Genomic DNA, 24279 nt, shown 5'->3' on the forward strand with positions numbered 1-24279 from the left:
TCTACGGGGGATGAACATAATATCACAAACACCTGCTAAATTGAATGCAGTAGCATTGCAACATTTGTGTTGGTGTATTGGATGCCATGTTGTTGATTATATTGTCTACACTCCTTGTATGTGTCTAATATATTTATGATTACAGGCAACTTGTATCACTTCTTCCAACCCTTTAAGATTGCAGCTGCTACAACTTCAGGGTATTTGAGATTAGATTCGCTGTGTCCAATTTTGCTCTGCGACCTTGCAAGAACACAGCGTTATTTTCTTAAAATGTCATTTTGATTTGCAAATCAAGCGCTTTGAATCAAATGAGTTTGACTTGATTGAATTTATTCATGTGGGACATGTATTGTCTTCTGCGTTCAGGGTCTTAATATTTGTGAAATAATGTTCCCACCTTGCTTTTCTAGATCTGTAGCATGTGTGGAATAATTTAGCATTTTCTAAACTTAAAAAAAAAAAAGTACTACTAGATAATGCTACAAGTTTGCTGACACATCTTCCAAAACTCTGTTTGCTGGAGTTCAGGGAAATATATGTCAGCTTTGCCTGCCAACTTTTCTCTTTTTGATCTTTCTTCTCCCCTGTCTTCCTCCTATTACAGCTGTCTAGCCTCTAGCTTTGTGTTGACTGTATTCTTTGGCTCCCGTAGGATTTGTCACTGTGAAGGGGATGACGAGAGTCCTCTGATCACACCATGCCACTGCACAGGGAGCCTGCGCTTCGTCCACCAGTCCTGTCTACAGCAGTGGATCAAGAGCTCCGACACTCGCTGCTGTGAGCTCTGTAAATATGAGTTCATAATGGAGACCAAGCTGAAACCACTGCGCAAGGTAAGACCATTTGGATGTGCACATATTTGTCTGAAGTCAATTAATGCACATGTTCATTAGTTCAGCCTCAGTTGATAAATTCAGGGTGTCGTTGCAGCTCAGAATGTCCAAACTTAACTGAAATGGTTCAGAGGCAGTACACTCCCAATAAAGACTCTTATCAATCGCTGTGGCCTGGAGATAGTAGGACACTCTAATTAAAATTCCTCCAACCTTCATTAGCTGCACAAAGGGCCCTAAACAAACGCTGTTAATAGCTTCTGAATCCTACTGGTCAACATTGAAATTGTTCACGTATGAGCACACAAAGATGAGGTGAGTATTTCGGTCTTGGCGTGAAGTGTTTATCAAAAGATGCTTGGTTCCATCTCGCACTGCAACGCCCGCTTCTTATCAAAGTGACCCTGCAATCATTTCATCACTAAATACAGAGGAATGCATTTTGGATGTTGGGACAGCCTGTACAGCTCATTTCCAAAACTGATTTAGTATTTTGTGTTTTCTTTGTATCCCTGGGCTCATTTCCTGATTATGTATTGTGAAGCCAGTGACAGACAAGGCACCAGGCCTCTGTGTGCTGCCGGCTGTATGCCACTTTTCTTCAGTCTTACTCGCCGTGCCAAGAAATGTTATGTAGCATTGGATCTTGATCACAGAAGGTGAATGCTCTCCATCCATTATTTTTGCCCACACTCCGAGCTACTCCAGAAAAGAGAGCCAGCAATTGAATTGCTTTAAGTTTAAAGTGTGTTTGAAAGCTTTTGTCTTTGTGTGTAAATGTATTGTTGACCTCCTTTAATGTCCTTCCTTTGTCCTCTCCTTCTCTCTGCCGCAGTGGGAGAAGCTACAGATGACGGCGAGCGAGAGAAGGAAGATCATGTGTTCGGTCACCTTCCATGTTATCGCCATTACCTGCGTGGTATGGTCGCTCTACGTCCTCATCGACAGAACAGCAGAGGAAATCAAACAAGGTCAGCAAAGACTCGGACACACACACAAACATACACAAAAGCATTGATGTAACGCCGTTGTCTGTGTTGGATGTAGTGTTGTTAGATGTCGACCATTTATCCACAGTCTTCCATCATTCATATACGGTATTTATGACAGATCTGCATAACTGTAGTGTTATTTTCAGCTGTGTGAGTATTGAGTGAAAATAGTGTGAACTTTTCCCTAAGACTGGAATAGATGTGGGCGTAATTCACTTGCAGAAGCTCAGTGGACATCTAAGTCACGAACAAATGTGTAGAAGAGTGTGCTGAGCCTGTGATTCTTCAAGATGATTTTTTGGCTATATGATTTTTTGGGAAGTTCAGTTCCCTTTGATCTGTAAGTCCATAAAAAAGAAAGTAAAGACATAAAAGAAAAGACATTTAAAAATAGATATATTTACATCTATCATTCTAAGATCCAATTTGAGATTGAGACTTTCAGAGAGAGGTTATTACTGCAAAGTGAGGTGACCCTTACCTTTAAAAGTGTGTGTAAGTTTGTGTGGTTGTTTTTACGACTGTATGTGTATTATCAGCATGTGTGTGTGTGTGTGTGTGTCACAGAAACTGACTTGGTACATATGAGGACCGGCATCATAATGTGACAGCAGTTAGTAACAGCTTGGTGCATGCATGTTTGTGGCAAAGACAGCACAAATCTGAACACACAATGATATTAATATTTTATTTCTGTGAAGCAATTTAAAGAAATAATTTGACATTTTGGGTAATACTCTTATTTGCTTTATTGCCGAGAGTTAGATGAGAGACTTGACACCACTCTCATGTCTTCGTACTAAATATGAAGCCTATTTGTAGGGTTGCCACTGCGCTTTGACCAACTGATGCGTTATCCTAGATGCATGTATACATATAAAGAAGAGAGAGTCGCAAACATATCATTAAAAAAGTTTACTTGATCATTTGTCTGAATATATGGCCTTCATCAGTGTGTAGATATGAAGCTACAGCCGGTTGGCAGTTTGGCCAAACTTTGACCTGCTGCTGACCATACACTGTAAAAACAAGTGGTCAGTAGGGCGTTAGTGGTCTTTTAAAGCGTTAGAGGAAATTGTGACTACAGTAGGAGTTTAAAAAGCCCCTTTAGCGGCACCTAGCGCCTAGGCTGCTCCTTACATCTATAATGACCAAAGTGGTCAGCAGCACTGAGTTACAGACAGATAGGCCGTGCTCTCGCTATCAGGGCTGAAAATGGAGAAGGCTGCTTGAATGATGACCTGTTGTATCTTCCGCTGGCACTACGTCTGCTGCCACTCACTCCTCTCTGGCATATTCAGTGCTTCTGAGACAGCATGCAGATGGAAGAGCAGGCTGTGTCTGTTAAGCCCAACCTGATGATTCAGACTTATTAGAGTCCCTGAGGGCTGTCAGGTCCAATCACCATGGTGATGCCAAGTAGCTGCTCACCAGTCCTGTTTGTCCTCTGCCACGGTTATGTTTTTCTCTCAATTTGCTCGCAAATATTGCAACAGAGTTAGATCTAATACGCCTTGAAATGTATTCCATTGTCTACTTTGATTTGTGAAGCAGATGTAATGTTTAGGATTGCATGATGAATTTCATACAACTGTAATATTGGACTTTACTTTCAATTTCTGCGCTTTTCTATCAATCTGTTTGTGTGTCTTACATGATACTTACACTTTCTTTACTCATGCAGCCGGAAGAATCCCAGGTAAACATTTCAACTTTGACTTTTTGACTTTCCAATTGTGTTTTCCCCGTCAGCTTTTCTGTCAGCTGTGTTCAGTTCTTTTCCAACCTCACTTTACACCCCTTTCCTTCCCTTGTCTGCCTTGATTTCAGGATAAAAATGCTTCTTCACCCTTAAAGGCCGGTTATATTCACACCGCTTCACTGAATGTTCCAACATAATAACGCAGACAGACAATGACCGATCAACATGCTGTGATTTATTGTCTGTGTTGTACTTTGTGACTTATGATTAAAACAAACCTTCAAACCTTACACAACAAACACTCTAATCTCTTCTCATAAACTTGTATAAGCATAGTAAGTTACCATTACCATATAAATTATACTATGTCCACCTTGTGTGAATTAGTATTCTTCCCATTATAAGAGGCATTTTTGTATTTCATTCCTTATACCTACTTCTATTATGACTTTATTATGTCATTCAGTTGTGGACCTTCCTTGCCTTAATATCTCAAACTACCTGAAATATAATGGCCAACATGAAAAGACTGAACAGTTGCAGGTCAGCTGTGTATTTTCAAAGTACTTCTATAGATACTTTTTTTGTTTTTTCTCCTTTTTGTTTTTGAAGATCCTTTTTCTGCCTCTTAGTGCTGCAGCTCGTTACCAATATTTACACTTTCCATAATTGCACATCTTTTACCTTTTACTTGAAGCCCTATGTTTCAGGGGTTTTGCAATTTTCAGAAATGCTACAACTGCCTCAGGGACCATAGAAATGTTTTTGCACGGTTTAGCAAATTTACTACAAATCATCATTCTCTAAAGCCTGCTGTAGTGTTGTAGTTTTTTAGTGGTGGTGTTCCCGCTTTTCAAGCAATCATTTGTTTCTTATTGTTTATAAAAAATTGTTGTGCCGACTGATCTGAAAATTAATGGGCGGTATCGATAAAATCCTCTATCACGGTATGTGTAGTTTTATGTCACATTATCAATGTGCTGTATGTAAGTAGTGCATTGTCTGGAAAATCAATCAAGGAACATGTCTATCTAATTCAGTGAATTGAATATCTGAAAAATCTTTATCACATTGATGTAAAAGTATAAAGTAATTAATGCAACTATTTCCCTATTTGCAGTGTGTGTTTGACTGGTGCATGTGTTCTTTTTTGTCTGCTCTCTGTTCCTCAGGGATCCTAGAATGGTCTTTCTGGACCAAGCTGGTGGTGGTGGCTATCGGCTTTACGGGTGGACTAGTGTTCATGTACGTCCAGTGCAAAGTCTACATCCATCTATGGAGGAGACTGAAGGCTTACAACCGGGTCATATACGTCCAGAACCGGCCAGACACGTGTAAAAAGCTGGCGCTGGAGAAGCCGCCTCTCATGGAGCCAAATCTGGAGAGCAAGGAAGCTCTGGCGCCCAACCAGTCGGACACAAACGCCTCCCAGTACACAGAGACAGAGGACTACAGCATGGAGGTGCTCCATGTCTGACCACTCAGTCCATGCCATTGGTTGTCCTACGTATCCTACACACACAAGCAGGCCCATAGTGAAGAGCAGCCGTCATGAAAATGCTCGGTGACCGAGGAACGACCACACACCCCCTTTCTTCTGATCTCAGACTGACCCACTGTCCTCCTCTTGTCGTCTTATATTTCCAAAACTCCATCCACAGAGACTGACAGACCATGACAGATTTTCTTCTATCCACATTCCTCCTATCAGACCATATTCCTCCCTCCACCTGTACCCTCAATCCACACTTCGCCTCTCATATTTGCCAGGACCGGACTTTCTTTTTTATTGACTTCTGTAAATGTCTGAAGAGGCCTGGAGCATACCACTCTACAGAGAGAGATACCACTACACACACACACACACACACACACACACACACACACACACACACACACACACACACACACACACACACACACACACACACACACACACACACACACACACACACACACACACACACACACACACTTGTGAGAGCAGGACTGAGACAAATGGACTCACAAACGGCTCTGGATGTCGACGTGTCTCTAATGCGTGGTTTCTTTGCTTGTGTTGTTTTAGATTTGTTTGTTTATACCTCCTGTGAGTCGTCTTGGGCAAACCTGCCATGGATCAGTATGTAGCGCCACACATAGGATCTCTGGAACATTACAGCTACTGCCATCTCGGTTGCTGTAATCTGTCAGCTCTGAGCTGGTCTGGATCCGACCAGGCCTTGATCTGGACATGCATCGAAGCACTTTTGTTTTTTAGTTCCCACAACAAATCCCCTCCCTTCCTCTTGCTACTCTTTTTTTCCTTGTAATATGAATCAAGTCTTACTGTATATGTTGTACATGGGGGAGAGCATATTCAAACTTTGAACTCCGGTTTTATTTGACATTTCCTCAAACACACATAAACATATATATATGTATGTATATATATATATATATATATATATATATATATATATATATATATATATATATATATATATATAATAACCCCTCCCATGGATGACAAAAAAAGGAATTGGGGGTTAAAAATGGAATCATGCTGAAAGAAACATTTGAGTGTTTTAGTTAAAATAGACAAAATGAGTTTTGAATATGACGTCAGGCTCAAAGCTCTAATGCAGATCATGGAAAATCCAGCCACATAACTTCTCTACCCCAACATGAACTTTCTGAAGGCTTTGAGAATGTAAACTTTTTTTAAATGATTAAAAATGTGTATATAGTATATATATATATATATATATATATATATATATATATATATATATATATATATATATATATATATATAAAGAAAAACAATTTTTTTTTACTGTTCACAGGAAATTGCGAGATCATTTCCATGTCTTGAGAACATTACAAGAGCCTTTGGGCATAAACAGCGCCGCTCATGTTTTTCTATCATGCGAATGACAGTATTTCCAGTGTGATATTCCTTGTGCAGTTTTTAATATGTTGATTTGTTTGCTTAGTCACAGGATGTGCCCTGAGAAATACACAGCTGCCTATTTTTAGTCGGTCCTCCCATTGCTTCATGGATAGTTTTGATTTAGAAGCAGGCTGACTATGTGTATTTGATTTGGCTGCTCAAAATAAGCACATTTTTGCTCTGCAGGACCTGCACATTTACAGTCCATTCCTTCAGTTAGATTAACACACTCCTGAATATAAGGTGAAAGATTGGATGTTTGCACATGATGTACTTTATAGGATAATTGCTCAGCATTTCAGGCAAGCAGAAGTCTGTTTCAGCGAAAGTGTCTTCTTTCTTCTTGCCAGACTCTTATCACATGGTGTGTCTATTTTAGTGTTTAGTTTTTTTCTCACATCTGTCATTGTGTGGCTCAAATAAAACAAATTGCTCGAACACCTTTTTTCGTTTCTAAAAGGAAGCACAGCGAAGCACAGCTTAAATACTCTAACTCTACTCTAACTAAATACTCTTAACATTTTGGGTTGTCACATTTATTAACAATCAGTTTAATTTGCTATAAAAGCAATGCAATACATCCCGACATTTGCTGCCTGTGACAGTATGCATCATCTTTTATTGATGAGCTGACTGGAGCGCCGCCTGCTGGTGAGAAGCTGAAGGTGCGGTCTGAAGTAGGCAGCTGTTGATTTCTCAGAGCGATGTGTTTTTGGGCTTACAGTCATTGTAAGTGCTTTTGTGTATGTGGGAGCACAGTGATGCCAGGCTCATGTTGAGCCTCACAGCCATTCCAACAACACCCACATTTTTAAAATGTCTTTGATACCAGTATACGGTCTGTGAACAATGATGGTCCAACAACATATGTGACAATTACTGCTCAGCAGCAGCAGCAATAAATGAAATCTGTGCTTTGTTTTTGCAACAGTTCATAGCGTATTTGTGTATATGCCCCACGGTGACTTGAGATCTGGAGTCTAATATAATTTTAATACATAATATGAGCCAAGGGAGTTGTGTGTCAAGTTGGATTAAGACCTAGTAATGAGAAGCTTCTCTGAAACTTTGATACCTGCGAGGCTCAGTGCAATTAGACAGATAAAAAGTGCAATTACCCTTTTGTTGATATTCTATTATATAGTTATGTAATGGTGTTTAATGTCCAGGGTGTCTTCTGGGTATAAAATGATTATTTCTTCATTTTGTGTTGTATTTATTTTTAAAAGAAAACCGAGTACAATTTGTTCATTTAAAAAAGAAAAAAAAATCCTTTCATTAGTAGTTTTATGCAACTTACACTTTTTTTCTCCCAGGCATAAATGCCAGAACATCACTTTCACTCTTTGTTTTGCACTTCAGATACCTTGATTCCCAGAACGTAATGTGAACATCTGCTCCTCAATCTCGCTTTTTAAATTGCTTGATAAATTTTGTTTTAAATATGCAGAATTTAGACATTTAACCACAGCATCACATTTAAACATTTCATGTTCTTCACATAAACAACATGGGATATTTAGGCATGTAGTTTCTTTGAGATGGAAGATTAAAGATGTAAATTGTGCTTCTTTTTTATTTTCTACTCATAGGAGCTGGCTCCTTTCATGAAGTCTGAGACAGAAGTTTTGAGGCCACTTTAGGACAACTTTACAAGCAGGCATGTTCCTCTCTGATAGCAGCGTTTTCTTTTTTTTCGTAGTGTCTAATCATGAACTGATTTCTTAATTTTATAATCCCATTTGAGCAGCACATCGACTGAGAAGTGAAGGTACTTTCTCTGCCTTGCTGTCCCAGTATTTGAGGTCTAAGTCTAGATTTTTCTGTCTATCTTTACCCTGCCGCTTACATTTTATCATGTCTGGGAATAGTGTAACTTGCATAAAGCTACATTTGTTTACTACTGACTGGACTTGAACCTATATGACTGTTCCCCTGTCTTATGATATCATTCCACATTTGTCTGTGAATTTACTTTGGAATAGTAACTGTAAAAAAATTGGTAAAAGTACTTGTGTTTTTAAAAGAAATATTGATGTGTTTTCAGTTTAATTTGCCATTATCAAACAAAGTATGTAGACTTAAAAAGAACAACCAAATAAAAATTACGTTACTTTTAATGTTTTGCGTCTTTGTCAATTAAAATAATGTGTTCTGAATTTAAATGGGAAGGTAACGGGACTTCATGTTCTGTTATATACTCTACTACTATACTATGAAAAAGGAGCACATAGAAATGACACACTGCAGCTTGAAATGAAAACATTTTAATTGCTGACTCATTTTCACCCCAATAAGTGACAAAAAAAAATAATTTAGAAGCAAAGTTGAGGTTTGCAAATTGACTTTTTGGGCAGCACATATGCATTTGCATCTATAGAAGTATCAAATTCACACACTCATGTGACAAACCATTTTCTAACAGCATATGTACCCAGCTCAGTAATAGCATAACTTCAAGGTGCTATTTGCAAAATATCAAGTAGCGACACTGTTGGGGATTTTGTCTGGGGTCATGTTGTAGTAAGGCAGCTTCTTTCCGTCGTTCCTCTTCTTGATGGAGCTGTTTATCTCTGCCAGCTGAATCCTGAACCTCTCCATGGCCGCCTTTACCGGCTTCTCTATGAAATGCTCATCGGGATACATGCCCAGGTACAGCTGCAGGGAGACGGGCCATTCAGCCAGGAGGTTTATTTTGAAATTAGAAATTTATAGTTTTGACTGTTCCTTAAAACAGCCCAGTCTGTACTGAGACGTGTGTGTGTGTGTGTGTGTGTGTGTGTGTGTGTGTGTCACACACAGTGTGCCCTTTCCGTACCTCGCCCTCCTGGTACTGGCTGAGGGCCCAGACGGCCCCCAGGTGCCAGCTGGAACGTCCACGATCAGGGAGGCTCTCGATGATCAAGTTCACATTTGCCAGGCCCTTCTTGTTGGGCGGGGGCCTTCTCATGGTAGATGGAGCATTGGGGATCCAGGAATACCAGTCATACTACACAATGTACACAAAGATATACAGTACGTGCATGCAGTACAGCATTTATCTGACAGCTATAATTACTAGTTACATTACAGGTTAACAGTTTACTTCTTTTTTTTAAATGCAATGCATCATTAAAGAAGAAACCAGTGGAATGCAACCATTTGTTTTTGTCAACCACTATGTCGGGAAGCACTGGACGAAACTACCTTACTGTATATAAAGTAGTCTAAACTAGCTACAGTGAAATGCTATTTATCTATGCATCAGTATTAGCAATCCAATAGTGTCAGATAATAATATATCAGTCCCAGGGACCATTTTTCTGTTTTCCAAGTTCTGTTACTTTATATTTTGATTATATTATATATTATATGAATGTCAGGTTCCTGCTAATCTATTACTTACCTGTCCAAAGTTGATCGCTGCATGCTGAGATGAAGCAGTGAACACAATGGCGGTCAGATACTCTATCAGCTCCTTACGTGTTTTCAGGGACTTTGGAAACTCTGTGCACGGATAGAATTGACAAAGTAAGCTTTTACAAAAAAGACCCTTGCACAATGCAGGTAATAGAGAAATGCGGAAAGGTTATTACAACACTGAAGCAGTGACACCATCACACTCCTGTGGCTTCCTGTCCAAACTTTCAAACCATTCGTCTATGACAGAGCAGATTTGAATTTGTAACACTGTCAGTTTCCTGTCGTAACGGTCTTCACCAAAAAACTTCTACACTAATAAAAAATATTGAAGGTTGAGTGAGCTGCTTCTCTCCTTGGGAAAAGAAGCTTTACATATTGGTTAGGTGCTGCATTTTGAACAGGACATCTGTAATGTGTACCCACCACAGTAATCAAAGTCCTGCATACCGAAGCTGCACACATCTTTAATGAAGGCCTGGATTTCTTCGTCTTCCTGCAACGTCTCATCGCTAGCGTAGTAAATATGCACCACATCAGACACAAAACTGCCAGACAGAAAACAGGACAACAGTCACATATAGAGGGGGGAAAAAATGCTGCAACTTCTCTTTCTCACACACAATAATAGAAATGTTCCCACACTATTTATACTTTGTTATGACTGTTATGTTTTCACTCCCTCAGACACACAAACTATTCCTTAGTGGCGTCCGTAAAAACTCTTAAAAAGAGTTGTTTCTCACCTCTTGGTAGCCTCCCACACCTTGTAGCCGTCGTCTCTGTAGAAGTAGGTGGGCAGCTCCTCCTTGTTGTCCACACCGCGGGCTTGAATGATGTCCGGGAAGCACAGAGACCTGAAGGTCAGAGACTTCACGGCCTTCTGGATCAGCTGGATGTGACCACCTCCACCTGTTGCGTTAGCCTTGACGAGGATGGAGAAGATACAGCATCATCACATGTCACTCATTATTCCTGCAGCTAATGATTGTGCTTTTGAGTGTCAATTTAAAACAAAGCATCTAGATTATAATTTAGTTAATGGAAGGGAATTGGCTTTTTTCCTTCTTATCCAGCACATTATTTGCTTTTATCTTGCTTTCTAACTAAAACAAAAACTAAAAAGCCCAAATAAAAAAATAAAAAAGCCCAAATTAACTGAAGGTTAAAAAAAAAAGACTGAGTTGAGTTTGTAAAGTTTGTCCCTTTATTTTGTATTCACAAACTCACCTTGTCAAAGATGCCACACTCGCAGATGAGCTGTTCTCTGGCCTTGGTGTTGATAGCGATGGTAAAACGAATGTGTGGGATAAGCAGCTAGAAGGAACATCAATCCATAAATCAATCAATCGTTTAATTAATCAATTAATCAACTAATCAGTTAATGAGTCTATGTTTTACCTTGTACACAGGGTGAACAGCAGAGAGCTGCCTGTACATGGCAATAGCAAACACCTCTGTCATCAGATGAGTCCTGAGCAGGTGTGTGATGTTCTGGTGGTACTGGAAGTCAGCTGAGCGGACCCAGATCTTAGCCAGCAGCCAGTCGTACTGACCATCAGTGGGCAGAAAGATTGGATTGTCTTCACCTGGAGTCTGCCCAAGCTGGGAAAAGATGGAGGATGAGGGAGAAGCAGGTAGAAGAAGAGAAATGTCCCCCTCGTTGTGTAACACACACTTGCTGCTGCTCAACATCACCGTACCTGTATGGCTATGGGCAGGATCTTGTTCTGAGTGGTCTTGTAGAGCAGACACATCGGGGCTGTCAGGTACTGCAGCGTGCATGGGTCTGTTCTGTTAGGACTGATGCCGTCCAACACCTCGTAGTCCACTATGTACACGTTACCTGCCTGGAGACAGAACATTGATTCACATTGTACTTCAGTAGGAGAATTCAGGAGAGACATATAACTTATAAATAGATTCACAGAAACAGACACAACAATGTCTACCTCTATCTCCTGCTCCAGAGTCAGCTCCCTCTCCAGGCTGACAGAAACCATCTCATGAGTGACGGGAAACTTGTCGGGAAGTTTGGTGCACTTTTGGATCATTACCGGGTTGCAACCGTTTAGAAATTGGTACCCAAACATGAAGTCCTCCTTCCAGTGTTGCATCACATACTCTGGATAATATATAATATATAATATAATATAATATAATATAATATAATATAATAAATATAATATATGAGGCTGACCTGAGATTGTGTTTTTGATTCTCACAAAGATCTTCTCAAAGTCAGCGAAGTCGCTCCAGGAGGACTGGAACATGTGCATGAACTGGTTCACAAACAGGTTCTCTATTCTGGAAATTCATCGTTATCATCATCATCATCATCATCATCATCATATTTGTCACTATATTCATGTCAAAGCGATCAAAGTATCTGAAATCTGAATCTCAATTAAACACTGCAATTAAAAATGTATTTTGGAAAAGAGAGTTGTGTTATACTGCATGTGTAGTTACGATGATTTTTGCAGCAAGAATCAGCCTTAAAACTTTTGAAGCTCCCTTTGCCAAATTGTGTGACTCATTTTTCTCCATCTCACCTACTTCTCCAGTCCACAAATCATTATCATACATCATTTTCAAAGCTTTGTCATTTGTTGCGATTTTTAGCAATACTACTACATGATGCAAACAGTTGCATTGTGGATCAGTTTTGTGTTATTATGTTTATGTGCAAGCTATCAAGCCTGCATAAAAACTAAATGCAAATGTTCCCTGGTGATAAACACACAATGACGCCTCTGTTTTTCCAGGAAATCATGAGTACAGAAAATAGAAGCATGTTATCAGGCTGGAGTTTAACATCTGATCATGAAAACTTTGCATTGAAAAACACCCTGAGGTTAAAGCTCCACTGACCGAGGGGCAGCAACTGTCCTCACAACTACTGTGAACCTGTTAAAGCTTTACTACAGCAGGCTTTTAGAGGGAGCACGTACGCTTTACTGTAGTTCAGTACAAAGTCCACTCCCTTTTCAGTGTCAAACTGGATGTCCCGGGGCAAATCCTTGTGTCTGTTAGCATCTATGCTCATGGGAAAGCCTGGCTGCCACTCCTTCCATCTATAAAGGATAGCAGAGATGTTAGTGAGCAGCCTCAGCCTTCTGTAACACACAACACAAGCACAAACTGCATGTGTAGAGTGAACTAGCCTGTAGGTTTTTCTCCTTTTTTCCAGCTCTTTTTGTCTGTGCAGCTTGACCATGCTCGTCTTATCATCCTGAGGCAGGTGTGCTGCAGCAGACACAAGACAAAGGGGATGGCTTGTACTTTCAGACTCTGACTAATGACAAAGAAGGATACAGGCAGTCTGTTTTGCAAAAAAAAAAAAAATGAACTGATGTACCTCTTCCATCCCGCAGCACAACTTCTTTGTCATCCACCAGCCATCGGAAGCAGGGGAACTCCACATAGTCTCCAGATGGAGTCTTGACTGTGATGTACCTGCAGTACCAGTCATCCTGCACCCAGTACTTATTCTTCTCAATCTTTACAAACACTATCTCACCCAGGTCCTCCCCAACCCTCACGTCATAGGAGTCCACCTGCAATTAAATCCAGCGGCTAAATAAATAAGATGGAAAAAAAAGGAATCAGGTGTGTATTTAAGTGTAGTTAAAGTTTTGTCGTGGGTGAAACACATTTCACATGTCACCACGTGCTTTTTGTCGAAATCGCAATATGGACTGGTGCAATGTCCAAACTGCAGGAAGGAGCACAATTTGTTAAAGGTAAAATATGTTTCCAAATACCATTCTGAACTAAGTATTGTGGTACTGCAGAGATATCCCAGCCTATTTAATTATACAGACTTAAGAAAAATCTTTTTGTTTGGTACAGATCCTCGCAAAATCACACAATGATCAATGAAATTTGAATGAAAATAAGAATAATGATGCAAAAATATTGCAAAGTGAATTATATTGCAATTGCAATATCTGTCAAAATAATCGCAATTACATATTGTTCTCATATCGTGCAGTCCTAAAAACAAGTTTGAAATATGCAATAAAGAGAAAGTTGTAGGAAGCTAACATATACTGTATGTGACTTTAACATTTTGTATTATGTTGTAATAAAACATTATTTAGCTCAATAAAATGTCTTTTCTAAAATGAAATTTCAGGCTTACATTGGACAACAGCTAAAACTGGCATCTCAATTCCAATGGCAAATTACGTTTTAACTTAAAACATTGTATGAAGAATGCTAAGTGGATGCAAAATTTTGTTTTGATACCGGATCAGACCTCAGCGACCTCAAGACCCACTTCTTTAGAATTAGTTTTAAATATTTTAATATCAACTGATAGAAGCATTGATCTCAAGAATACATTTTAGTGACATTGTAGAAGGACCTCTACTTTGCTAATGTTGAATCACTGAACAGTGTACAGTATATTATAAAAGATAAAATGAAAAAAGCTGCTTATATTTTCAATTAAAATCTGCTTTATGTTAACAGCAGCAAATTGTTTAGAGTAGACTTCTTTTTTTCTGTTTATTTTTGTTTTCCATCCAGAATTAACTTGTTAAAAAAAAAACAGAACATCTCTGTCGTAACTTCTTCCTCTTTTCCATCAACATGCAAACAATCTAACCCAGTGTTGTAGTTGTTGAAACCATTCTCACCATTCATCAGAAATTTTAAATACACAGCCTTCACACAGTCACACAGTCTTCCTCACAGCTCTACAGCAGTGTAACATCACTTACCGCCCCCCTCTCAAAGTCATTGTACAGAGCTTTGTCCAGCAGCGTTCTCTCGCTGCATCCCTCCGTGCCCACCAGTGTAATGTAGATATAATCATCTGTCCCTGCGAACCACTGGCTCCCTGTGGAAACAGTCACTGTGTAAGTAGGCATGGCGGTCCCACAGGTCCAAACGCCCTCTGTAGATTTTAGCAAAGGCAAGTTTCCCCTTCTAACTATTTCTTTCACTGATGTCTACTTCTCCCCATTACCCTTGCACAAACAATAACAAGTGTAATCAGGCAGAAGAGGGAGGTGCAAGACACGGCTCTCCACCCACTATAAATGAGGTCAGAACATAATACAACTGTCCTTCCTAGATGTGTTATCGGTGTACAGACACGAATGTGGGTGCAGGTAAAGGTGTCCAGGGGGTTGATATCAAATTCATTGCCTTTGTCTGCAAACAGGAGGGTGATTAATAAAAGGATAATGGAATAAATTCCTGTATTACAGGCCGTAACGGAGAATGTTTTATTTGACTGATGTGGAAATGGAATATTTGTCCATACACATCTTTTACACATCACATTTACCAGTCAAATCAGTACGTGACACTGGACAACAACACATAGTGTATTCTAGTTTCGGGGAAATAAATGCAAATATATCTGTGGTTTTACAGCTGAAACTGTAACATTAACAGGGGTCTGTGCGAGTAAAACTTAAAGTGAGAACTGGAAGTTACTTGTTCCTGCTTCACAAGTTTGATAAAAAAAAAATTTAAAAAAAATACATTCACATGATCACACTTACAGACAAAATAAAGACACAAGCATTGGTACCGTTTTACGAAGGCGACATTTAATTCAGACACTTCTTATGAAAAGCAGGCAGGCAAACATGTACATGTACAAATTGAGGAAATAACTGACAAAAAAAAAAAGGCATTTTCATTGTTCAATCATTCTCAAAACTATGCATCTTGTCTCAGTCACATCTAATATAGTTTGATAAAGTAGTACAGCGTACTATTATAGACATTTACATATAGAAATATCGTCCTTCTCCTACGGTACATAATCAGGTGTTGCAGTGAGCAGCAGGAACATAGCTGATCTGCTCTTGAAGGATTGATAGGAGACTTCGTAAAACAAAAAAAAAAACATGGAAATAAAAACAAGCGTAAATTAAAGCACAGCCGTACTGTAGATGAATGAGTTGAACCATGAAAAGCAGAAATGTTACTGAATACTATATTTTGTTTCCCACTTATCACCAGTGAGATTGTGTGTGATTAAGCTCTTATGCACAGCAGGGCGGTGCAGTTACAGATACTGTAGCTTATTCATTGTTCGATGCACTTTAATCAAGAGTTACATAGAGGTCTCTTATTCATCTCGCTTGTGATTTGGGAGAATTATATGTTCAGACTTTTGTTCAACAACACCTTTGCGCACACACACAATATTCTAGTATTAGTATACTAGCAGTAGTTCCCAACCTCACACAAAACGAATCTCAGCGATCACAATATTATCAAAGAGCAACTTAACACTCCGTTTTAGCTTAAACATGCTTACCTTTACAAATTAAAAAAAATTTGCATTTGAACCACACACGCTACCACCCCTGCCTCCGCAGCAGCCTGCAGCCGCTCCACCCCACTGCTCTGACAGATCTTTCATTACTCCACACTGTCCACACTACTGACAGTTGACTGCTGCATCTATACAGTGAGTCGGAGGGTGGGGTGGGTGTGTGGGGTGAAAGTGACATCACCTTGTAATCCGGGGATGGGGAATACCAGGGTATGTAAAAAAATTCACAGATTTTGGTAGGGTCAAGAGGACTGTCTCTGACACAATTTTGTGTTTGTGTGTTTGGACTTTCCTCAAATATCTGCTTTTTTTGTGAAATATTAAGAGTAAAGTTTTACCTCTTCAGTCCTCCCACAATCATTCAAATGAAACATCAGAATGTTGGTGGATAGATGTTAACTGTGATGAGTGGTTGTACGTAGTCATGCTTCATTTTAAGCGGTCACAAGCCAAGTTGGAAACCATCTGCTCTTTGCAATTTCCCCCCTATTCATATAAAGTGATCTAAAACCTGAGGCATCAACTGAAACTTGTGAAGAAAATTCAATAAAACACAGTAATCACTCTGGTGAAGTAAGACATTAAACGCAGAGAAAGGCAACAGGCTGAAAAAAGACGGATGCTTGTACAACTAATGAGGCATACGTAAACATTGGTGGTGACTAGTGGTGGTGGCTGCATTCACACCAAATCCGGCATTGCAGCAATAAGCCTGATTTGGTGTGAATGCAGCCTTTAATTAAAGGCCAGTGGGACATTTTTCTATTCAGTTATTAATGTTCAGCCTACCTGCACGAGCTCTGGTGGGTAGTCAAACATTTTAGCTGAACTAGGTTAAAAACGCTGCATATATTACTATTATATACTCACTATCTGCTATATATTACTATTATATAGTCAACTTTCTTTTGTTGACTTGTTGAATCTGACTTGTATTTGATAAGAGATGTATGAAATGAATGTTGTGTCCAGCTCTGATGGTAAACAATACAATTTAAATTCAATGCTGCCACCCAGTGGCAATAGGTCGCTAAAACAATACATAAATGAAGAAAAAGCTACAGTGATGAAGTGCAAATTTCTCCTGAGTCCCTTCACCTCCCTCCAGACATGTCAGACCTAAATCCATATTATATCAAAATGCTGACATCTTAAACTCAAAATATCTTTCTGATCACAGCTGAGAAAAGATACACATAATTCAATATCATCAAAGCTACAGGCTAAACAAAAACTGAGTGCACATTAACCAACATAAAACTGAAAATGCATACAGTAACTGCACTATTGAAAGATTAGCAATAAAATGTTAATGTCTTAAACTGAAATTATGTGCCACCCTGGCCACTGCATCTTTTTTTATTATTATTATTATTATTAAATTGATTTTAGATTTGGCGAGAACAAAGGCAAAGACACACAAACAGCAACTTCGCCTAAAGTTACTGCACCCCAAACCTGCACTGTAGATTAAAAGACAAGCTAAGCTGTGAATGAACAAAACCTTATAGATCAGATTATTTTAAAACTCCAGCCACTCTTCAACAATATTTGGAAAAAAGAATAAATTAAACTATAAAAAAAAAAAGTGTAGCTGTAGAATTGAAGTGCTTAGGGGTGATACACTATTCAAATAAATGCATAGCACTGAGTTGTACCGAGTTGACTTTGTAAAGAAACTGTTTTGAAAAAAACAGCTAATGTGATCATTTTAAGATGGTGTCCATCTTAATATCGCTTTGGGTCATGAGATAGACAGAAAAAGAGAGTATGAGGACATCTGTGTGAATGAGGGGGCTTCTACACAATCAAAGGGTTGTTGTGGTGTTGCCAACAACATTTTTAAAGAACATATCTTTGCCCCGAGCCATCCAACCAACCGAGCCGCTGACCTGCTGTATCCATGGAGACACTGATGAGGGAGTTGCTCAAATTCAAGCCACATGTCGTGTGTTTGAGCAAATCTTCTCTTAAGAGGCGGTGACTCACAAAAGCAGGAAGAGGGAATGAAATAGGACAGACGAGGAGTGCCTTATTGTCTGATATCCAGTTTCCTTTTTTCACGTTAACTGACTTCTCTGTTGCCTTCAGTGAACTCAAGGAAAAGGTGATTCCCACATTGAAGAGTTTAAGACGTAGCGAGTGAGCCTCAGATCACTCTATGATGGAAGCATTGAGGTCGATCCCTTAATGACTCGGAAGAAATGAAAACAGTGGCTAGTTGAGGTGAAGGGTCTGCTTCATGAACTCATAGGTGGTAAAGGCCACGGCCTGGGAGGGGATACAGCGGATGTAGTTGAGAGAAAGGCCTCGGTATAATCCCTTCTTGACCCCGTACTCATTATACACGTACGTCAGGGTCTTGCTCAGTGATCTGTTAAGGTGCAAGACAAGAAATCATACACTTTTTAGAAAAGAAATCCACTGTTTCTGTGGTCATGATACAGTATGTGTCCTGAGGTTTTGTTTATTAGCTCCCCTAAAGCTAATTCCTAACTATGTTGAGCTGACAATTAAGTATTAAATCTTGCATATGACAACAATGTACAGTTTTATTATTGACTTTACAGGCATGATAAATCAATTTGTTTGTTCTTGAGGTTTGCCTGTGCTGTGGGGAACTAAACCCTGTTGGTGAACAGCAGCCATATAAACACAAAATACTGCAATTTTGGGGTGTATTAGGGATGGACAGGAGGAGGAGTACAGGGGCCTGGTGGATGACTTTGTACAATGGTGCAATCTCAACCACCTACAACTCAACACTTCAAAGACCAAGGAGATGGTGGTGGACTTCCGTAGGTCTAAGCCCACCCTGCTGCCAGTCTCCATTGAGGGGGTCAATGTGGAGGTGGTAAACACCTACAAGTATCTGGGGATACACCTGGACAATAAACTGGACTGGTCATCCAACACTGAAGCACTCTACAAGAAAGGGCAGAGCCGGCTGTACTTCCTGAGGAGGCTGCAGTCCTTTAATGTCTGCAGCAAGCTCCTCTGGATGTTTTACCAGTCTGTTGTTGCCAGCATCCTCCTCTATGCTGTGGTATGCTGGGGAGGAAGCACTAAGAAGACGGATGCTGGGCGACTGGATAGACTGGTAAGGAAAGCTGGCTCTGTCGTGGGCGTTGAACTGGAGTGCATCACTTCAATATCAGATAAAAGGACCCTGAAAAAACTGCTCAACATTTTGGACAATGACTGTCATCCACTCCACTTTCACAAAGCAGAAGAGCATGATCAGCTCAAGACTACGCACACTGCCATGCACAACAGACAGACTGAGAAAGTCATTTGTCGGGCCATACAACTCTACAATGTTTCACAAAAGGGAAGAGGAAAGAGGGACTTCTCTGCATAATCTGTCTGCCTCTCCTCCCTCTCCACCACTTCCACTACCTCCTACAACAACAGTTATGTACTGACTGTCCACTGGCCCACTTTTTACTGCTTACTGTTTATACTGTTACACTGTTTACTGGCTATATTAGCCCATATGCACAACCCCTCCCTCCCTCCTTCCCCCAGCATGGACTGAGGTTTAACTTAATACTTGAACAATGGCTGTAACCCTATTACTTCAAAACTCTAACATTGACTGTTGACTTGTGTCTATCCTACTGTCTACTTTATTCCCTTATAATACCCATATGTAATGCTTAATGCTTATAATGCCCATATTTAATGCTGTCTTTTTTAAACTTTATCCTTGCACTGCTATAGTTTTTATTATTATTCTCTTATATTGTCCATATTTTATTTTATTTAATGCTGGTGTCTACACTTTATCCTTGCACTATTGGACCTATTTGCACTACCACCATGACACACACCCTCATACTAAATCACAGGGTCAGTCTCTGCCCTGTCACTGTAAGCATCTCATGCTTATACATCTCTTAGTACATTCATGTGGATTTTTTATTTTATCATCCTGTTTATGATGTATGTGTATGTTGTGTGTGATGTCTGTAAGCTACTAGGACCTTGAATTTCCCCTTGGGGATCAATAAAATATCTATCTATCTATCTAAAACAAACCTTGGGTAGGAGACAAATGACCTTCTTGGGCACTGATGTATTGACTGGACCTTATGAATGTGTTCTTCTTAAATATCAAGGATAAGCACATAATGCAAGAACAATGAGCAGTGTTTGGACTGGCATTGTGTAAACGTGTACAGGTACGAACGGTATGTTGCTGTAGTTTTACAGCTCAGTAGCTATTGTGCTCCTTGAAGTTTTAGGCTAATGTAAACAACCCACCGACCTCTGGAATTTTCTCTCCAGTTGTGAGCACGCACGTCCTCATCAAACTCTGCTTATAAAGCCAAATGTGGAATCAACTATTTTAAGAGGAAACTCCTCAATTTATGTCCCAAACACTTGAATTCAAACACAGATTTTTGTTTTTTAAAACATGGACACCTTGCCAGATGAGCAGTTTTCATCTCAATTATTACCCTCAGTATCACCCTTACAATTATTTCTCCTTCATTTCTCCTTTAAATGTTCACCCATACGTTTCACTGCAAAAACAGAACACAATACTGGAACTATACTGTATGCTTCTTTGTTTTGTTTTTTCACAACACAATTCTTAAATGAGATTAGGAATCCAGGAGCAAAATATTTGTCTGATGAAGTACACTGCATACACTGACATGTATAATGCACAGCAGTACATCATAGTATAACAGAATATAGAGAGTAGGAACATTGGTGATACTTACACACATTTCTCAGAGTCAGGAAGCACGGCTCCTAACTGCATTCTTCTTCTAGCAACATCCAATGGGTACCTAGTGATAATAAACACAATTTGACAGAATCATCAATAAATCACTGTATTGATATAGCAAACTCCAGTCACAGTCAGCTCGAGGCTTGTTGGCTGCCTGCCCTCAGCACTTACGATATTGACTGAGCGATGGCACCAGCAACCCCCCCACAGAGCAGGTTTGCATGGGTTTTCAGAATGAGGACATCAGGGTTGTTTGAGGAGGGGCGTGCCAGCAGCTCTGGGAAATGTTTCAAGCCAAGGCTCTTCAGGGTGCCAAAGGTGTAGAATGAGAAACCTGAAGGATAGAAGTGGGAGACAAAGATTCAGGCTAACGCAACCCAAAAGAACACTGGTTACATATGTGAAGGAGGACATATAATGTTGTTCTGCTCAATGATCGTGGAGCACAATCAAACTATGCAAAATAATCATAATAATCACCTGCATAAGGGGCCATTCCAATAAGTGTTGGTGTTAGTCCCCTATAGAAGCCCAAGATGCCCCCCTCCTTTGCAAAAAAAAGAGAAACAGGTCTGTAGTAAGAGGTAGATACTGTATATATTATTAACAACCTTGACAAAAAAAAATGTAATGCATTTTTTAATGAAGGGATAAAATGTTTGTGAAGACTGTGTTGTTTGTTTAAGAAGTTGAACCCTAGCCCACTACCTTAAGGTAGATAGTGTGGAAGGCATTGGCAATTCCAGTGTATCGATGCTCTCCTGTCACCTGGAAGGCCAGTCTGGCTCGGATCACATCCAGAGGGTAGGTGCAGATCACCGCTGTCATCCCTGAAAACACACAACATAAGAACACACGTTGTAAAAACACACAGTTTATGACTATAGTTATGCTTCAAAATAATTTACTGAGATTAAACACTAAGACACAGTCACACATTGTAGCTGTATTTAATTCCATGTGACTGACTTTCCACTTTGTTACTCAATCTTTTTATACTGATGATGGCAGACTGATGATTTAATAACACACAATAACAAGTTTTTTTCTTCTTTTTGTCTGGCACACAGTAACAAGGCATGACGCCTACTTGCATCGTAGTGATGTCACATTATGAGAAAGTGTGTCCTGAGGTGACAAATTTAAACATGATTCAAGAGGACATGATTCAAGAGGACATGATATTAAGCTGGCACAGACTGAAAAGGCAAGTGGGAAAGATATATTACCTGCCATTGATCCGGCCACAAGGCGGTGAATGTGTCCAGAGATCCCAATCTTTTTACTTAGCAGCTGTAAAGGGAGGAAACAAAAGTCAACCAATAAAAACAATGCACTGAAATTCTTCTTGTTTTACTTCAACTTTTTTTTTTTCTAACTACTCTACCCGGGTACAACTAAAGTTTTTTTTAATTGAATTGTAGCAAAATGCAGCAAAAAACACATACAGTAACAACGTGAAAGCTGATTACAGTTCCCTAGAAAACTGCTATTGTTCGTTTTACTACGACACCGTTATTATTATAACATTGCTCTTTGAAAGAATTATTCCACAGTAAAGTATATACTGTAACTGTACCTTTTTATATTTGTCAAAGGACATAAACTGGATGGCTCCATAAGGAAATATCCTGACCATCATTGCCCCATTACCCTTGTACAAGCCAAGGAAGCCTTCTTTCTTTGGCACAGCCTTGAGAGTGGACCACACTCCTGCAAAGATAGATCAGAGTTTCCCTCATGTGGCGCAGATGTGTAAAAACAAACACTTATTGGCTTTCCATGTCTTGTTTTTACCTAGATGTTTGTAATGGGGGTTCTGCGCTTGAAGAAGAATCTTGATTCTGTCCAGAGGAGCGATGGTAGTCTTGGCGCAGCATCCTGCAACACCTAAACAAAAACAGAAAAACACGGCATCAATGCATTTATTATTAAATATGGAACTTTTCATGTAACTATAGTAGAATGGTTGGTAATGTCTTTGTTTTGTTTTATCTTGAGTGAATCTGGCAATTAAACAGGCCCATCATTTAAAGATAGTTGAACAGTTGAATAGTTCAACGTTGGTCATCATACAAAAGTAGCTGTAGAAAAGTCAGAGAAAAGGGAACAAGTGAAACAGTCAACTACTCAGATTTTCATGTAACACATTTCATAATAAAATAAAGGAAGAATCACAAACAATGACACAGAAACATACTAATATTTACTTATAACTGTCTTAAACTGTAAATACCAGTGCAATATAGGAAACAAATACTGTACAAACTAAAAAAATGTCTATCACGTGTAGGGAAACATAAAGCAGGGTGTGCTAAAGGTAGCACAGCAGGCTTTAAGAACAAGGGTATAGGGATAAGTATGTGAATAATGATTTATTTAGTAATCATTATTTATTTAAGGATCATTCCATGTTTGCTTGCCAAGCTCCACAGGGAGGTGAGCGATCAGTAACAGCAGAGACATGGTTTCTCCAAAGCTGCTGTTAAGGTTTTGTTGAAGCAACTTATTTAAACATGCACAGACATAAGTTTATAGGTCACAAAAGAAAGAAGGGGAGTAAAGCAAATAAGAAAGTGTTTCTTTGGTAAAGGGAAGCAATCCTGCAAACACACAGAGGCTTGGAACTGTGTCCCCTTGTGTGAATCATCACAGACCTGAAACTGATGGTATAAACTGATGTGTCAGATCCTACCTCCAGCCACAAAGGAGCGAAGAAAGTAGTAGTCCGTCTTGACAGGGGTGCTGCTTATGGCAGGAGATGTGGAGACCGCAGCCTCTGATGTCATCCTTCCTGATCAAGAATCTGCCACATCCATGACTGCAATTTGAAGAAAATACTGTAAATGCACGTTATGAGTATGTATCATCATCCTGGCAAATATCTCTATGGGCAAACCAGACTGTCAACCTTCTGTCAATTGTCAGTTTTTTAATGACTTAAGGCTGGTGTAAGGTTGATTATAAGTCTTCCTTTGCAATGGGACATAACTGTTAGGGTTAAGAGCCACAACCAGTGGAGTAGTGGGCATATTTAGCTGAAAGAGAAGGACACCCCTGGTTCATACTCACAAGATAATCAAAACTGTTAGAGGCAAAGAAACGGCAAAGTAAAGGGTCCTTCCGATGAAATATCTTTCAAAAATCTCTTTCTCTCGTAATCGTGGCTGTTGTCCGTTACCATGGACACCTGGTGGTCCCGCACCGAGAAGGTTGTCGTTAACTGTTCCAGTAAAAGAAAACGGACAAAATACTGAAGTAATGAAAGAAGATGAGGAGCTGTCAAGATTCACATAACCGCATTCATGTCCTTCGCCCGCTGACAAAACTGCTCTGACCGAAAACAGTCGCATGTTGATGTCGC

General features: G+C 39.6%; 3 protein-coding genes across 13 annotated transcripts in view; 1 reads left to right on the forward strand and 2 right to left on the reverse strand.

Moving 5' to 3' along the window:
* The window catches only part of marchf8 (membrane-associated ring finger (C3HC4) 8), a 78588-nt gene extending 73128 nt beyond the window's left edge, over positions 1-5460 (forward strand). For 9 of the 11 annotated variants that reach the window (XM_078272575.1, XM_078272582.1, XM_078272584.1 and 6 more), the window contains 4 exons: positions 656-836; positions 1672-1807; positions 3513-3527; positions 4703-5460. In XM_078272575.1, the coding sequence (XP_078128701.1) occupies positions 656-836; positions 1672-1807; positions 3513-3527; positions 4703-5007 (637 nt within the window). In that variant the 3' untranslated portion in view covers positions 5008-5460. The remainder of the gene's footprint in view (positions 1-655; positions 837-1671; positions 1808-3512; positions 3528-4702) is intronic. The other 2 variants (XM_078272581.1, XM_078272583.1) reach the window with 1 other exon arrangement.
* A 3256-nt stretch (positions 5461-8716) lies between these two features.
* Positions 8717-14880, reverse strand: alox5a (arachidonate 5-lipoxygenase a). Its single transcript, XM_078273029.1, has 14 exons — positions 14595-14880; positions 13226-13424; positions 13032-13113; positions 12819-12941; positions 12065-12171; positions 11817-11989; positions 11568-11714; positions 11266-11469; positions 11095-11181; positions 10611-10789; positions 10291-10412; positions 9851-9951; positions 9284-9454; positions 8717-9123 (listed from the first exon to the last, which is right to left on the reverse strand). The coding sequence occupies exons 1-14, from the start codon at positions 14742-14744 to the stop codon at positions 8944-8946; spliced, it is 2025 nt and encodes a 674-aa protein (XP_078129155.1). The 5' UTR covers positions 14745-14880; the 3' UTR covers positions 8717-8943.
* A 532-nt stretch (positions 14881-15412) lies between these two features.
* Positions 15413-24279, reverse strand: slc25a16 (solute carrier family 25 member 16). The gene is made up of 10 exons (XM_078273214.1): positions 23988-24279; positions 23611-23736; positions 22713-22805; positions 22495-22628; positions 22145-22208; positions 21624-21745; positions 21396-21462; positions 21087-21249; positions 20905-20973; positions 15413-18545 (listed from the first exon to the last, which is right to left on the reverse strand). The coding sequence occupies exons 2-10, from the start codon at positions 23702-23704 to the stop codon at positions 18389-18391; spliced, it is 963 nt and encodes a 320-aa protein (XP_078129340.1). The 5' UTR covers positions 23705-23736; positions 23988-24279; the 3' UTR covers positions 15413-18388.

The sequence above is a fragment of the Sander vitreus genome, chromosome 17, assembly GCF_031162955.1.
Source record: "Sander vitreus isolate 19-12246 chromosome 17, sanVit1, whole genome shotgun sequence".
Classification (NCBI taxonomy): Eukaryota; Metazoa; Chordata; class Actinopteri; order Perciformes; family Percidae; genus Sander; species Sander vitreus.

Excerpts from the sequence above, each read along its gene's own strand:
- alox5a (XM_078273029.1), bottom strand. The coding sequence starts at position 14,744 with ATGCCTACTTACACAGTGACTGTTTCCACAGGGAGCCAGTGGTTCGCA. Across the intron at positions 12,172-12,818 it reads GTACTGAACTACAGTAAAGC|AATAGAGAACCTGTTTGTGA; the intron begins GTACGTGCTCCC and ends ATGAATTTCCAG. Across the intron at positions 11,990-12,064 it reads AATCAAAAACACAATCTCAG|AGTATGTGATGCAACACTGG; the intron begins GTCAGCCTCATA and ends TATATTATCCAG.
- slc25a16 (XM_078273214.1), bottom strand. The coding sequence starts at position 23,704 with ATGACATCAGAGGCTGCGGTCTCCACATCTCCTGCCATAAGCAGCACC. Across the intron at positions 22,806-23,610 it reads TCGCTCCTTTGTGGCTGGAG|GTGTTGCAGGATGCTGCGCC; the intron begins GTAGGATCTGAC and ends GTTTTTGTTTAG. Across the intron at positions 20,974-21,086 it reads GCCATCGCTCAGTCAATATC|GTACCCATTGGATGTTGCTA; the intron begins GTAAGTGCTGAG and ends TATTATCACTAG.